This window comes from Schistocerca cancellata, chromosome 2 (assembly GCF_023864275.1).
Source record: "Schistocerca cancellata isolate TAMUIC-IGC-003103 chromosome 2, iqSchCanc2.1, whole genome shotgun sequence".
Classification (NCBI taxonomy): Eukaryota; Metazoa; Arthropoda; class Insecta; order Orthoptera; family Acrididae; genus Schistocerca; species Schistocerca cancellata.
The window spans coordinates 763,388,739-763,405,055 of record NC_064627.1 but is presented as its reverse complement, the minus strand read 5'-3'; the positions used below and the strand labels follow the sequence as shown (position 1 = coordinate 763,405,055).

Below are 16,317 nucleotides of genomic sequence, written 5' to 3'. Positions count from 1 at the left end.
AAGTGGGGTTTTTTTGTGTAGGAGATATTTCTAAGCCTTCTGGAGCTCTAGCCGGCCGCGGTGGCCGAGCGGTTCTAGGCGCTTCAGTCCGGAACCGCTCGACTGCTACGGTCGCAGGTTTGAATCCAGCCTCGGGCATGGATGTGTGTGATGTCCTTAGGTTAGTTAGGTTTAAGTAGTTCTAAGTTCTAGGGGGCTGATGACCTCAGATGTTAAGTCCCATAGTGCTCTAAGCCATTTGAACCTTGTTTCTATAGTTAAAAATTTCAAGGGAGTTTCCAAGCCTTCTGGCGCTCTGTTATTATAGATTTTGATCTTGTTGTAAACTTTTTAAGAGAGAATTGTAAAGTAAATTCTAAGGTTTCAGCGCTCTGTGATTATTGATGTTGATATTGTCGTAAATTTTTTATAAAAAGGAAGGTATGAATTTCAAAGCAAATTTTTAAGCCCTTCTCACGCTCTGTGATTATTGGTTGTTGTTAACTGGCTTTTCGCTTCATTCCATTGTAAAGGAAAAATTTTAAATTTTAAATGTTTTCGTGAAATAAATGTAGTTGTTGTCAAATGCAACCTGGGGGCTTGGCACTTCCATGAATTCCCGCCACCATCAATGAAAGACCATTTCAATGATACCTGCAGAGCTTGGTTGTTTCATTGCATGAAAAGCTGGGGGTGGAGGGGGAGGGGAGAAGGAGTTTTTCTTCCCCTTGTTGATATCATTCATGATTTCATTATTGAATTATATTACTGGTTAATATTCTTGTCTAATTTTTACTGTGGTTTTGTATGGTGGTGTTACGGGAGATGGATCCCAGAAGCAGCCTTTGCCTGACATTTAAAAAGGGACCAGTCTGAATATGAGCTTAAGTTACGGCGGCAAATAATAGGTGGCGGAGCTGCTGAGTTAGCAGTGAGGTTGCACGTGTCCTTGGAGTGTCTGATTCATGTTTCTCCGGCCTGATTGGCGAAGTAGGTGCAGTACTTTATACTTGTTCTACTGCTCTCAGTGAGCCTAGTCGCAACATTCATTTTCTTGAAGGGGATCAGCCGAGACACAAGCAGATATCAAGAGTTCAGGCTCACTTTCTCCATTGCTGGAACCTTATCTCTGATTTGTGACACCTCCCTCTTACTAAGGAGCAAGATGACATGGTTAGTTAATTGTTTACTTGCATCGAGGTTTTGCAAGTAACCACCAGCGTGATGAGTTTAGAAGGAGAGGCGACTGGCAGAGAGAGGAGTGGCGACCTCACGAATTGTCCATTAAGGCAGGCCGGGATACTAATGCTTATCTTCCCTACTCATCGGCTATAGGTTCGTTTGCTAAGTTGCCTGTCCCAATTAAGCATTTCTTTTGGGGCGTTTCCGATCCTACCAGAGACCGACAGCCCCAGTTTAAAGAACTGTTATGGCTGATTGCCCGTTTTGAGATTCATGATGATGCACTGTAGGTTCCTCACTCAGTTATATTGTGTTTATTATATCCTTTGGCCCATGGTTCACTGAGTAGTGTACTTTGGGAAATACTTAAGTGACGGGGCACTCTACGAGATCTGTCGAGCAACGTGATGCAGTTGAAGTTATCACACCGCGTCCATAATGAGTTAGAGCGCGACCATTGTTGGCGGGTACAAGGACCTACTGAGAATTCGCTCAAATACGTATAGCGTGTGCGCACAGCAGTTGACGCTTTGCAGATGACGGTCACAGAGCATGACAATGTGCTCAATATTCTCCAGGGCATGAGAGCAGAAGTTTGGTCACGAAATGCATTTGCCCAGAAACCTACTATGTTTTTTGAGTTAGATGAACTGTTGTCTTCCTTGGAGACTTTGAGATTCACGGATGAGCAGCCCAACCAGCAAAACGGGTTAGAGTCCAAATTCCAAGTGCAAGGTGGCAAACTCCATTGGTTACCATTTGAACCTTCTGGTTGTAAAGCAGTTGTTTCCCGTGTGGAAAAGGAGTTCATCTAGTACATTACTACCCCGTTGAGTGAGGCTCGAGACCTTATAGAGGATGCTGTATGCACCAAACTGAGTCTAGTCGGCACATACCTCGTAGCCGATGCCCTCGTATCTGTGACATTAACAGTTGTTCCTTCCCGTATGTTTGTGTTCAGCTTAACCAAATCTACTGATAAATCAGGAAGTTAATTTCCAAGTGTTGCCTCTTATAGTTGAGATGTCGGAGAAACTGTTCACTTGTGATTTTTCATGATCATTTAAATTGGTCGTCGTTAAGAATTTGTCCATACCCTTACTCCTCAGTCGTGATTTTATTCAGCAAACCGGGTTGGTGCTGGATTTTGCCAGTAAGACATTTTTCCTCTGAGTTTCATCCTTTGAAAAGAAAAGAAAAAAAAAAAGAAAGGAAAAAAGTAAAAAACCTTTGTGCTTGTCCTGGCACACGAACAAACTAATTTGTGCCAATTTGAATTCGTCTTTAACCATCTTGAGCAAGATTAGGCTCCCCAAGCGTTGAAGATCTTGGGAGACTATCCCGATGTCCTCACTAATCGTTTAGGCTAACGGACAAAATTCGTTAATCGCATGACGCGCCTGTGCAGCAAGCTCCATATCGTTTCTCGCCCCCCAAAATGAGGATATTGCAGGAGAAAGTCAACCAAATGTTGAAGGATGGGGTTATTAGGGCATCCATTTAACATTATGCATCGCCCGTTTTTCTTTTTCCCAAGGGACAAGGCAAGGATTTTGGGCCGATGGTCGATTACAGCGCCGTTAACCAAAGGGTCGTCCTTGAATCCGTGCCGTTGCCTGATTCACACGATTGTTGCACGTGGTTCTCTGAGAACAGCTATTTTACTGCGCTTGATCTTAATCCAGTCTGTTATCTGATACCGCTTACTGATGATTCCAGGCAGGTGACCGTATTTTGTGCCGAACGGAACTTGTATGAGTTCAGCTGGGTTCGTTTTAGCTTATCTACTGGGGATGCTGTCTTGTCTCATCTGTTCATCCATGTGTTGGGTGATCTGTAGTTTAGCTACATCTATAAATACCTCGACTAATATTAGCACACTCGACAAGTGCCAGAAATTCTTGGATGGAAAAGACTTATGCAGCTCACCAGTTACACAATTAACTGCGAGAGAAGAGCACTAATTTACTGGCCATTCGTTAATTCATCTCTAAGCGACTAAAACACAATTACCTGGCATTACAGTATGCTGCCAATGACAGAGAGCAACAAGGTGTCACTTTTACCAATCCAATGGGTTTACCTCCAACGCCACACTGAGAAATTACACACCTCTCAGCCATTGTTTAGAGAAAAGTATTTTACATCAAAGTTCAATTAATACCTGCAAAAAGTAGTTATTTCATAAGCTGAAAATAACTCCACTGCATTAACACGAGCTCAGTGATGTTACTTTGTCCCCCACTGAAGAGGAGTGGACTAGAAACATTGGGGATGTATGGTCTGTCTGTAAACTAAAAACTGAGCATCAGTGACAGCGGGCAAGTTGCTTTCCCTGTATGAACACTACAGCTGTCGTTCAGGATGACTAACATTTTTTCCCCTCTAGCAGTATCGAACAGTGTGCAGAGGTTTATGTAGATTCTGTTTTTATGTGTTTCTTGCTAATATTAGTTATTGATATCTGCATTGCACATAGTGTTAACGCATTTTGTGGGAAATAAACAACTCCTGGCATATCTGCACACTTCGTCATTAGTTATTCATATGGCGCGTTGTGGAGAGACAGCATAACTCTGTGACACATCTTGTAGTTGCTTCTTGTGATCTAGCGAGACAGACAGAGTGGGGAATCACCTACTCAATGTTCAGTTTTCAGACCTGTCAAGGAGGGAAGTCAACACAATCCGGCGGCCTACCTTCCCTCACACTTTTACTCCACACATGCGCCCCTTCACTCTGCTTTAGCCCTGGCACACAGGTTTTGCCTTATTAGGGCAAAATGAAAAAAGTGACATCTATGCACCCCATACCCTGACAGTCACACCCCACTGGTCAGAATTTTTAGTATGTTGTTTATGACTCTTCCTTGTAGCCCTGCAAAAATATGCGACTATACGATTTTTTCCACTAATCTTCCTTCGTTAATAGTATTATATGTGTTCTTTCTGCCAACAGTGTTCAGTAGCGTATTTTGCTGGTACTTAGATCATAAATTTTCTATTTATTATCTATTTAAAAATACTGATAAAAATGGTCCTAACGCCTTTTTAAGAGAGTCTTCACTCCTTCCGATCTGATCATGTAAGTGTAGAAAAGTTGTGGAATGTTTTCATAGAGATAGTATCAACAACAATTGAGAGGTATATACCACATTAATTAATAAGTGATGGTTCAAATGGTTCAAATGGCTCTGAGCACTATGGGACTTAACAGCTATGGTCATCAGTCCCCTAGAACTTAGAACTACTTAAACCTAACTAACCTAAGGACAGCACACAACACCCAGTCATCACGAGGCAGAGAAAATCCCTGACCCCGCCGGGAATCGAACCCGGGAACCCGGGCGTGGGAAGCGAGAACGCTACCGCACGACCGCGAGCTGCGGACTAATAAGTGATGGTACTGATCTCCCATGGTACACAAAACGGTTCAGATCGTTGTTGCAGAAGCAACTAAAAAAAGCATGCCAAATTTAAAAGAACACAAAATCCCCAAGATTGGCAAAGTTTTACAGAAGTTCGAAATATGGCGCGTACTTCAATGCGAGATGCTTTTAATAATTTCCACAACGAAATTCTGTCTCGAAATCTGGCAGAAAACCCAAAGAGATTCTGGTCATACATAAAGCACACCAGTGGCAAGACGCAATCAATACCTTTACTGCGTGATAACAACAGTGAAGTCACTGATGACAGTGCCACTAAAGCAGAGTTATTAAACACCGTTTTCCGAAACTCCTTCACCAAAGAAGACGAAGTAAATATTCCTGAATTCCAATCAAGAACAACTGCCAAGATCAGAAACCGGAGTAACGAAGCAGCTTAGGCCGGCCAGTGTAGCCACGCGGTTAAAGGCGCTTCAGTTTGGAAACGCGCGACCGCTACGGTCGTAGGTTCGAATCCTGCCTCGGGCATGGATGTGTGTGATGTCCTTAGGTTAGTTAGGTTTAAGTAGTTCTAAGAGGAAGACCGCACTGCAGTTCCTTCTATAATCCTCGCACAAACGAAAAAATGGCTGACATCGAAATAAGTGTCCAAGGAATAGAAAAGCAACTGGAATCACTCAACAGAGGAAAGTCCACCGGACCTGACGGGATACCAATTCGATTCTACACAGAGTACGCGAAAGAACTTGCCCCCTTCTAACAGCCGTGTACCGCAACTCTCTAGAGGAACGGAAGGTTCTAAATGATTGGAAAAGAGCACAGGTAGTCCCAGTCTTCAAGAAGGGTCGTCGAGCAGATGCGCAAAACTATAGACCTATATCTCTGACGTCGATCTGTTGTAGAATTTTAGAACATGTTTTTTGCTCGCGTATCATGTCGTTTTTGGAAACCCAGAATCTACTCTGTAGGAATCAACATGGATTCCGGAAACAGCGATCGTGTGAGACCCAACTCGCTTTATTTGTTCATGAAACTCAGAAAATATTTGATACAGGCTCCCAGGTAGATGCTATTTTCCTTGACTTCCGGAAGGCGTTCGATACAGTTCCGAACTGTCGCCTGATTAACAAAGTAAGAGCCTACGGAATATCAGACCAGCTGTGTGGCTGGATTGAACAGTTTTTAGCAAACAGAACACAGCATATGGTTCTCAATGGAGAGACGTCTACAGACAAAGTAACCTCTGGCGTGCCACAGGGGAGTGTTATGGGACCATTGCTTTTCACAATATATATATAAATGACCTACTAGATAGTGTCGGAAGTTCCATGCGGCTTTTCGCGGATGATGCTGTAGTATACAGAGAAGTTGCAACATTAGAAAATTGTAGCGAAATGCAGGAAGATCTGCAGCGGATAGGCACTTGGTGCAGGGAGTGGCAACTGACTCTTAACATAGACAAATGTAATGTATTGCGAATACATAGAAAGAAGGATCCTTTATTGTATGATTACATGATAGCGGAACGGACACTGGTAGCAGTTACTTCTGTAAAATATCTGGGAGTATGCGTGCGGAACGATTTGAAGTGGAATGATCTTATAACATTAATTGTTGGTAAGGCGGGTACCAGGTTGAGATTCATTGGGAGAGTCCTTAGAAAATATAGTCCATCAACAAAGGAGGTGGCTTACAAAACACTCGTTCGACCTATACTTGAGTATTGCTCATCAGTGTGGGATCCGTACCAGATCGGGTTGACGGAGGAGATAGAGAAGATCCAAAGAAGAGCGGCGCGTTTCGTCACAGGGTTATTTGGTAAGTGTGATAGCGTTACGGAGATGTTTAGCAAACTCAAGTGGCAGACACTGCATGAGAGGCGCTCTGCATCGCGGTGTAGCTTGCTCGCCAGGTTTCGAGAGGGTGCGTTTCTGGATGAGGTATCGAATATATTGCTTCCCCCTACTTATACATCCCGAGGAGATCACGAATGTAAAATTAGAGAGATTAGAGCGCGCACGGAGGCTTTCAGACAGTCGTTCTTCCCGCGAACCATACGCGACTGGAACAGAAAAAGGAGGTAATGACAGTGGCACGTAAAGTGCCCTCCACCACACACCGTTGGGTGGCTTGCGGAGTATAAATGTAGATGTAGATGTAGAACTTAGCAGTTAAGTCCCATAAGGTTTCACACACATTTTTTTAAACCAAATTGGGTGCCTACGGAGTATCACATCAGTTGTGCGACTGGATTCGTGATTTCCTGTCAGAAAGGTCACAGTTCGTAGTGATAGACTGAAAGTCACCGAGTACAACAGAAGTAATATCCAGTGTTCCCCAAGGAAGTGTTATAGGCCCTCTATTGTTCCTGATCTATATCAACGACATAGGAGACAATCTGAGTAGCCGTCTTAGAATTTTTGCAGATGATGCTGCCATTTACCGTCTGGTAAAGTCATCAGATGATCAAAAAGAGTTGCCATATGGTTTAGATAAGATATCTGTATGCTGCGAAAAGTGACAATTGACCCTGAATAAGGAAAAGTGTGAAGTTATTCACATGAGTACTAAAAGAAATCAGCTAAATTTCGATTACGTGATAAGACATACAAATCTGAAGGCTGTAAATTCACCTAATTACTTAGGGATTACAATTACAAATAACCTAAATTGGAACGATAACATAGGTAATATTGTGGGTAGAGCAAACCAAAGACTGCGATTCATTGGCAGAACACTTAGCAGGTGCAACAGGTCTACTAAAGAGACTGCTTACATCACGCTTGTCCGCCCTATTCTGCAGTATTGATGTGCGGTGTGGGATGCGCATCAGGTGGGACTGACGGATGACATCGGAAAAGTACAAAGAACGGCAGTTCGTTTTGTATTATCGCGAAATAGGGGAGATAATGTCACACGCATGATACGTGAATTGGAGTGGCAAATCATTAAAACAAAGGCGTTTTTCGTTGCGACGGGATCTTCTCATGAAATTTCAATCCCCAGTATTCTCCTCCGATTGCGAAAACATTCTGTTGGCACCCACTTACATAGGGAGAAATGATCATCACGATAAAATAAGAGATATCAGGGCACGCACAGAAAAATTTAAGTGCTCGTTTTTCCCTTGGGGCGTTCTAGAGTGGAACGTTAGAGAGACAACTTGAAGGTGGTTCATTGAACCCTCTGCCAGGCACTTTATTGTGAATAGCAGAGTAATCACGTAGATGTAGATGTAAATGAACACCATTATTTTGGATGTCAGATATGTAAAGAGATACTTACTTCAAGCAGTGAGCTGTAAAAGAAGAGAAAATTCTTTGTTCCCCACAAATGGTATGTATGTACCACTACGTGTGATTCTTTACCTGTACTACCGTGCTCTTATAAAATTAGCACCAGCTGTCTGATCGTGCAGGCTGCTAGCTTCACATTTGTTCACTTACCACCATCTCTATGCTCTAACGTCGTTCAGAAGTTATTTCTCACTTTGATACACTGAATGGCATAATTTGTTTATCACCTTCGTACGTTGAATAGCATACTTTTTACCAATTTGCAACTGCACCTCTTATGTGGGTGCAACATCCGTCACCTTGGTAGAGTTTGCTTGTTCAGTACAAATGTGTGGGGTGAACAACAAAAGAAGACGCAAATGTTCAGCATGTCTCTACAGTGCTGGACCGTTTATTGATGAGCGTACATGTAAGCGACCAGGGGTGGCGTTCCGCTGCTGCCGGCCCCCTACTTGCGGCAGTGGCAGACGCCCTCTTTGCAGTGTCCGCCATGGTAGCCTCTGTTCATCGCGACGCAGCGGACGGCGCACGCCGAGTCTGCCACGCCCAAACCGCTCAGGGCGTCGCACGTGAAGCGCACGTGGCGGTCGCCGTGGTGCTCCTCCTCTGCTGGTGCTGGAAATGAGGAACGTAGCTTTCAGCTGTCTGTCACAGACGCTTTGCGAATCGAATTTAACCACGAAAATCTCGTAAGAAAAGTGCTGTTGATTCTATAAAACTTAAGGTGTGTTTCGCAATTTATTAGCAAAAGATCACCTCACCTTTAAAATTGTCGAAAATACACCTGCCTGTTTGGTGCAACAGTAGTATGCTTATTAATGTAACATTTCTATCTCGCTACAGTCCTCTGAGTTAGATTACATTTTAGTTTCCTTGTAACATTAAATTTTACGGCGTTATTATAATTAGTTCCGTTACATAACATCTGAATGCTTCATACACGACAGTATCTACACCTGCCTGCTGTTTCAAGAGGAACATTAAATATCTTAGGAGGTGCTAGTATAGAGACTTCCTCTAATAAAACATCCATATAGCATGAGTCCAGCTTTGTTTGGTTGATACGATAAGTGTGAACAGCTTTTGTAGTGGAAACGCTGCTGCTGCTTGTAGAGAATACGGTAGACGGTTTCCAGAAATTATTGTTATACCATGAGGTTTCCAAGTCGCCCAGCGACGCATCGTCAAATGTTATACGGTATACTGTTGCAGAACCGCTGGGTGACATTCAACCGATCATGATACAATTAAAACTGAACCATCACAAAACGTGAATGGTAGCAGTCATTTCTGAAAACCTTTTTTTCAACAAATGCGCGGAGCACGACGTTCTTAATGGATGAATCTTCTGATGTGATAGATGAGTTCCTAACCACAGAGTACCAGAGTCCCGACTGTTTATTTGGGTTTTCACTATACTACGGGAGACGTGTCAGGACCCGCAGGATGCAATTGAAACGGGGGAGGGGGGGGGGGAGTAGAAGACGTATCACACTTGCGGAACGTATCCTATCAACAAGTACACACAATATTTCTGTTAGAATTGGTGTTTCATGTACAAGAATATGGCGGTCATTATATACGCATGCGTCGACCTTTATCATTTCCAGCCGATTCAAACATATTCGAGAAGGACTTGAATGTAGAACACAAGAATTTTCTCGTTAGTTTATTGCAAATCACAGAGTAATACCAATGGAAACTGTTTACTGACGAGGTGACTTTCAGTCGTGATGCTTCCATTATCACTCGTGTCTAACATCAGTGATCTGACGGAAACACACACTTTGTAGTGACACATTTTCGAGAACGTTTATTCGCAGATGTACAGTGAGATGTGATCGACCATTCAGGAGATTGGGTCAATTGTGTTAATGCATCGTCTCTCATGCCCCCAGTACCTAAGACTTCCTTGAAAGCAAGCTACCAGCATTCTTCGAAGAATTTACTTTGTCTACGAGGATGGGTGTATTCTTCCAGCATGACGGGATCCTTGTACTTTGTAATCTAAATCAAATATTTCCAGAACGATGTATCAATGAAAATATAAGGGGCAGACAAAAACTTTCCGTTTTAAGGGAATTGCTGCAGCGTATTTGCAACGAAGCGCGACTCCGATGCAGATATACAAGCACCGACATATAGGCAGCGGATTTCTGTGGCCCTCGTATCTTTCCGACGTGCGTTCTGTAAATACGGAAACGCGAACTACGGCGGCGTTGTTACCAAATGCATCTAAACAGGACCAACGCACTGTTATTCATTTATTAGCTGCCGAAGGACACACACTGGTAGTCGTCCCTCGGAGAATGAAAAATCTTTATGAGACAGCATGTATATAGACAACTACCGACAAGGTGTGCCGCTGCTTCATGATAACGTACGTCCCTATACGGCAAATGTCGTAAAGCAGAAGTGACGCCAACTAAAGTGGGAGACACACCAACACCCAGTCTACAATCTTGATTTCTTCCTATGTTATTATTTCGCTTTCAGTCCCTTGAAAAAGGCGTTGAAGGGTCGACGACTCCTGTCGGACGATGATACGCAGCAGGCAGTTACTGACTTCTTCACACTGCTATTTTCAACCAGGTGTTTGGATGGGATGTTTACCTTAACGCTCACGGCGATTTTGCCTGATTGGAATTTCCGATTGTGGACTGTACGACCTTCGAACGGAAACTTTTTGATCGCTCTTTATAGTTTCGTTTATTGATCACCAAGGGCATCAGACCTGACCATTTGATTTTCATGTGTGGCGACGGTTGATAGGTGAAGTCTGCAAATAAAAAGTAAGCATAAGAGAAGAACTGATCGGTCGCACTATGAACAGCGCTACGCTCATAAAAGAACGGCAAGATGACCTTAGAGATGCCACACGTGATGTTGTCGAGAATTTTCGAGAGAGCAGTGAAGTCGTAATTGGAATTTATGAAAATATACTCAGAAATCTATCATATCCCTTTGCTTAAGGCCTTCTGCGAGTGTTTGTGTCACATTCTAACACCATTCGGTACGACCAACTCCTAAGATATCTACTGTTCCCACTGAAACACCTTGTATACATTGTGAATTATTAAAAGTACAAGTCAACGAATACGTTTTATTGTACTACTAAACTCCTGGAAATTGAAATAAGAACACCGTGAATTCATTGTCCCAGGAAGGGGAAACTTTATTGACACATTCCTGGGGTCAGATACATCACATGATCACACTGACAGAACCACAGGCACATAGACACAGGCAACAGAGCATGCACAATGTCGGCACTAGTACAGTGTATATCCACCTTTCGCAGCAATGCAGGCTGCTATTCTCCCATGGAGACGATCGTAGAGATGCTGGATGTAGTCCTGTGGAACGGCTTGCCATGCCATTTCCACCTGGCGCCTCAGTTGGACCAGCGTTCGTGCTGGACGTGCAGACCGCGTGAGACGACGCTTCATCCAGTCCCAATCATGCTCAATGGGGGACAGATCCGGAGATCTTGCTGGCCAGGGTAGTTGACTTACACCTTCTAGAGCACGTTGGGTGGCACGGGATACATGCGGACGTGCATTGTCCTGTTGGAACAGCAAGTTCCCTTGCCGGTCTAGGAATGGTAGAACGATGGGTTCGATGACGGTTTGGATGTACTGTGCACTATTCAGTGTCCCCTCGACGATCACCAGTGGTGTACGGCCAGTGTAGGAGATCGCTCCCCACACCATGATGCCGGGTGTTGGCCCTGTGTGCCTCGGTCGTATGCAGTCCTGATTGTGGCGCTCACCTGCACGGCGCCAAACACGCATACGACCATCATTGGCACCAAGGCAGAAGCGACTCTCATCGCTGAAGACGACACGTCTCCATTCGTCCCTCCATTCACGCCTGTCGCGACACCACTGGAGGCGGGCTGCACGATGTTGGGGCGTGAGCGGAAGACGGCCTAACGGTGTGTGGTTCACGTCCACGCTGTCGCGGCATGCTACCAGTGTTAAAGACTGCGATGGAGCTCCGTATGCCACGGCAAACTGGCTGACACTGACGGCGGCGGTGCACAAATGCTGCGCAGCTAGCGCCATTCGACGGCCAACACCGCGGTTCCTGGTGTGTCCGCTGTGCCGTGCGTGTGATCATTGCTTGTACAGCCCTCTCGCAGTGTCCGGAGCAAGTATGGTGGGTCTGACACACCGGTGTCAATGTGTTCTTTTTTCCATTTCCAGGAGTGTAGTTATGGTTTCCTCCCGTTAAGTTCAGACAATGATTAGAATATTTGAAACAGGTTACGGAGGATTTCTGGTGTAGCTATGCATCGATGAACAACACAAGTTTTTAAGAAACTGAGGACGGCACCAAAATAGACGAAACTAACTAAAAAATAGTAAAGACGTGAATAATTGCGTACTGTCGCCTAAGAGGCTCCTTTGGGAGCGGTCCACAGTTAACTGTCTTCCACTATCAGAGACTCTGAAGGGGAACTGCCATTTGGCAGTATTTCTTTAAAGTCAGTACCGCCATTAGACTGTTTTTTATTTGCAGTGTTACATTTACACGATCATGATATCGGCTTTACAGTGCCATTATCAAGTGTTTTAATGTTATCAGTGCCTAAGATATTGTCGTATTTAAAATACACTATTAGACACATTGTCTAAGGGTCAATACAACGTTCGGTAGGTGGTATGTTGCAAGCTGGTAGGGCAGTCCAGAAACGTTCCCTGTTTCGTTACGAAGAAGATACTGATGTGCTCAGCAACATGTGGTTGGGCATTATCTTAGCGGAATATAGCGACAACAATGTGCTGAAGCAACTGTTGTCTTTACAACTTTAATGAGGCAGGAGCCGTTCCGGAGAACAACCTAGAAAGAGTTATGATCGTCACAAGAATCTGCGGTGATATCTTTCGAAATCAAGTGCTTAACATTGCAGGTTTCTGACGTCCGGGTCCCGAATTCGATTCTGATAACTGCTCACATTTTTCTGTGGTGAAATGATTGGAAAGAAAAATTGTCTCGTCGGGACATTTGTGAAGCTGCTCAAATAAACAACTTCAGAATTCACACGCAAGCCGCCAAATTGGCGTCAAATCGAAGGGCTTCCAACAGCCTGGCAGCCACGTGATATTTATTTACAACGCATGGTCACTTACGAAATTTTATTTACAATGTATGGTCACTTCTGAAACCATGCCCGTTGTTTGTCTCGAATGATGTTCCATAAAGAAACGCTGTAAAGTTATTGCTGGGAACGAAGTATCAGACGTCATTTCCCAGGACAGCCCTCTCCTCCGTCACCATTATGACACAAACATGGGTGTAGTATTTGTGTTTTGCGTGGCAGAACGATTGTAGTAGCCGCTGCAACAGAAGGTCATTCAAACAATAAGTTTACTTTATGGAACCAAATGTATCAGTCGGTAGCAATATGATATCATCCTGCGCTAGAAGTGAAAAACAAAACAGCGCGAGTAAGTTAAAAAAAGCCATCTCGAAAGGGTGGCAACAGCACAAGCCGAGACAGAATGACATATTTATGCAATGCGCTAGAAGGGCTGCATGACAACGTGTCAAACTGGGGACACGAGGATGGGCTTGATTTCGTCATGGTCTGTTTCGAGTAGTTTTCGCCAGCCATTTCCGTTTATTTTTAGAAGCCATGCATCTTATGGAATATAGGGCCTGTTTTATCCTTTCCGTCCAGGACATATCAATAGAAATTTGTTCGACATTAATTACGCGAATCAAATTAAAAATGGATGACGTGGAAATGATGTTTACTGTACTTCGATAAATATTTACCAAGAAAAATCGCCAAACAGCCGTACGCCTTGAGAAGATATTTTATTTTATTTTGACAACCAGTTTCGGCAATTCAGTATGTCATCTTGAGGCTCCATATGCACCTCACGTATAGACATTCAGATGTTTCAATACTGGCACATGGAGCCATCTATTGTCATCACGGGGATGACTGTACCATGTGCCAACCCTCCCACCAAGAAAAACATTGACAGTACAAGGAGCTGACCCCAGACCCCCTGTACGACACTCAGACGTGCTCATCACTCAGCCACGGTGGTGGACGCTTAAGACGATTCGGATCATGACAACATGAGAAATATGAAGCTTGACTCACCTGGGGAACAGGAGGCAATGCTGGCAATAGTAAGGAGAGCGAATAACAAGACGACGGTGGAAGTCTTCATGGTGAAATAATCTCGCACTGGAATTTGCCTCTGCTGTAAACCTGCTACATGCTCTTCCGCACCAGCGTTACAGTATATATAGAGAGCAGGGTGGGGCCACGTGCTTCCCCCACCAGCCTGACCAAGTGCAAACAAAATGCATTTAGGAGCATCTTCTGCGCCAGTCACCTCATTGCGAAGTGCACATTCTTTGTCTTTCCCAGAACGAACGACCTTCTACGACAGCGCACGCAAGTTATAAGTCACGCATCGAAGACAAACAAAGCTAAAGTTTCAGCGACATCCGCCATATATAAACAAACGCAGGAAATGAGAAATTGTTACAAAACGGTAACACCCGTAGCAGCAGCGTCGTAAATATTAAGTGCAGGAGGGACGTACCTCGTACAACCCATTTCCTTATCTTGTTGTCTTAGATTAATGTGGAAGGCGCCTCTTCTGGAAACTCCCAGTTTGCTGATGGTGTTTCCTTAAACTTTTCCTGTACTGTTATTCGCGGTACGGTCACAAGAAGGCAGCATCTGAGTGCAAACGACTATCATTCGTGTTTTCGTTCATGGAAAAGCTTGTTTATAGATATGCCAATTATTTCATCATTCATAAGATCGGCGTAGACACATTCTGACGCCTAGATACTTTATCAAATATAAGATTACTGTCAGCAAGTACAAAATCAAATTATATTATTTACAAGATTTGGCAGGGGGACCTTCCGGTCCCGAAAATTTAGATCACGATCAGACTTCGCAGGGTTGTAGTACCTCCAGGGTGTCCACTAACAGAAATCTTAAAGCGCACTATCTAGAAAATTCCGAGAAAAAGGTCTCAAATGTTTTAAACATAGCTCATACGCAAATCACATATCGTCAGATGCAGATTTCCAGTAAACAAGTGAAATAGCTCAGTCAGTAGCGTGTTATATTATTTATCATACGGTCGATCAGTGTTCGATCCTACATGTAGGCTCGGTTTTATTTTGTTTTCTTAATTATTTTAATGACATAAAATATTATCAATTAAATCATAAATTATTTTATTTTGTTTATGAAATGACTATCAAGGACTGCTTAAAATGTGAATTACCCTCGTCAATATTTTCTTTTTCAAAAGTAGAGTAATTTCAAACGCATTTTTAATGGACATAAATTAAAGCGTTAATTACTACAATTATAAAGTTATTACAAACTTGAGCGATATAATAAGCTGTGGAAAGGGTATAAATATTCGTTGTTAATTCGAGGAACCGGTGTCTTCGTGGAAAAGTAGAATTGTACATACAAACAGGTAAGCTTGCTTGCTGCAAATAACTTCAACGACAATTTCTCGTGAAGCAATGTTGGTGGATGAAGAAATTTACAGACGTACTGTGGACAGGCAGACCGAAAAAATACTTCTGACTGATGATTAACTTGCACATGAAAATGAAAACTTTGTAGATGAACATTTCGAAAATTACGAAGACTATGAATATTAAACAGAAGAAAAGAAGGCAAGAGAAGCAAACTGTTTTTCTTTGGATTACAAAATCGCAGAGGCCCACCGCACATGAAAACTGCAGACATTACCAAAAAAACGCGATGCAGCCGGTCAAGAAAAAAGGAATGTTTATTCCAATGGGAAGAAGAAATAAAAAAGGAGGCAATCAGTTTGATAAGTACGCAGAAATCAGTTCCTGGACTTATGATCGGTTTGTTGAAGCCCGAGAGAATTATCAGCAAGTGACTACACGGAATTTACAACAGTGGGCCTTAGCAGCAGCACAACAATTTACAGCTTCTGAATTTAAAGCTTCTGACAGCTTGGTTCAAAGATTCAAAAATAAGAAGGGAATTTATCAGCGAAAAGTGACAAGATTTGTTTCGAGAAAAGAAATAGCGACGATCGAAGAAACCTTGGTTGCTGCAGAAACTTTTCGAACCCAGATGTTAACATTGATACCGAAAAAACATTAGAGCCATTTTTTCTTGTAATTTTTTGGATAGTCCACTTTAAGATTTCTGTGAGTGGACACCCTTGAGGTATCCTACTAACCTGCAAGTCTCATCTGAATTTCCGAGACCGGAAGGTCTCCATGTGTGCGATGACAAACGAAGACATAAATTTGCTAGTTATTCAGTGAGTTCTTGACATTATCACCAGTAGAAAGCCGCCATATCTGACCACTGCGCGAAGTCATTTGAAGCGGTCGCCAGGGCTGAAATTGGTAGCTAATCTCTTTCATAACATAGTGTATTATGTTACTGAATTAATAAATCAATAAAGGGAAGTTGTTCTCCATTGT

At 43.2% G+C, this 16,317-nt stretch overlaps 1 protein-coding gene across 1 annotated transcript; it reads right to left on the bottom strand.

Moving 5' to 3' along the window:
- Positions 1 to 8,207: 8,207 nt before the first annotated feature.
- Positions 8,208 to 14,103, bottom strand: LOC126162592 (defensin-1-like). The gene is made up of 2 exons (XM_049919194.1): positions 13,967 to 14,103; positions 8,208 to 8,460 (listed from the first exon to the last, which is right to left on the bottom strand). Exons 1-2 carry the CDS (start codon positions 14,034 to 14,036, stop codon positions 8,294 to 8,296), a joined length of 237 nt encoding a protein of 78 aa, XP_049775151.1. The 5' UTR covers positions 14,037 to 14,103; the 3' UTR covers positions 8,208 to 8,293.
- Positions 14,104 to 16,317: the final 2,214 nt, after the last annotated feature.

What these genes read in the sequence shown, in the direction of transcription:
- LOC126162592 (XM_049919194.1), bottom strand. Translation starts at nt 14,036, where the DNA reads ATGAAGACTTCCACCGTCGTCTTGTTATTCGCTCTCCTTACTATTGCC. An exon ending in CATTGCCTCCTGTTCCCCAG is followed by an intron (nt 8,461 to 13,966) that starts GTGAGTCAAGCT and finishes CCTCATTTCCAG; the next exon opens with CACCAGCAGAGGAGGAGCAC.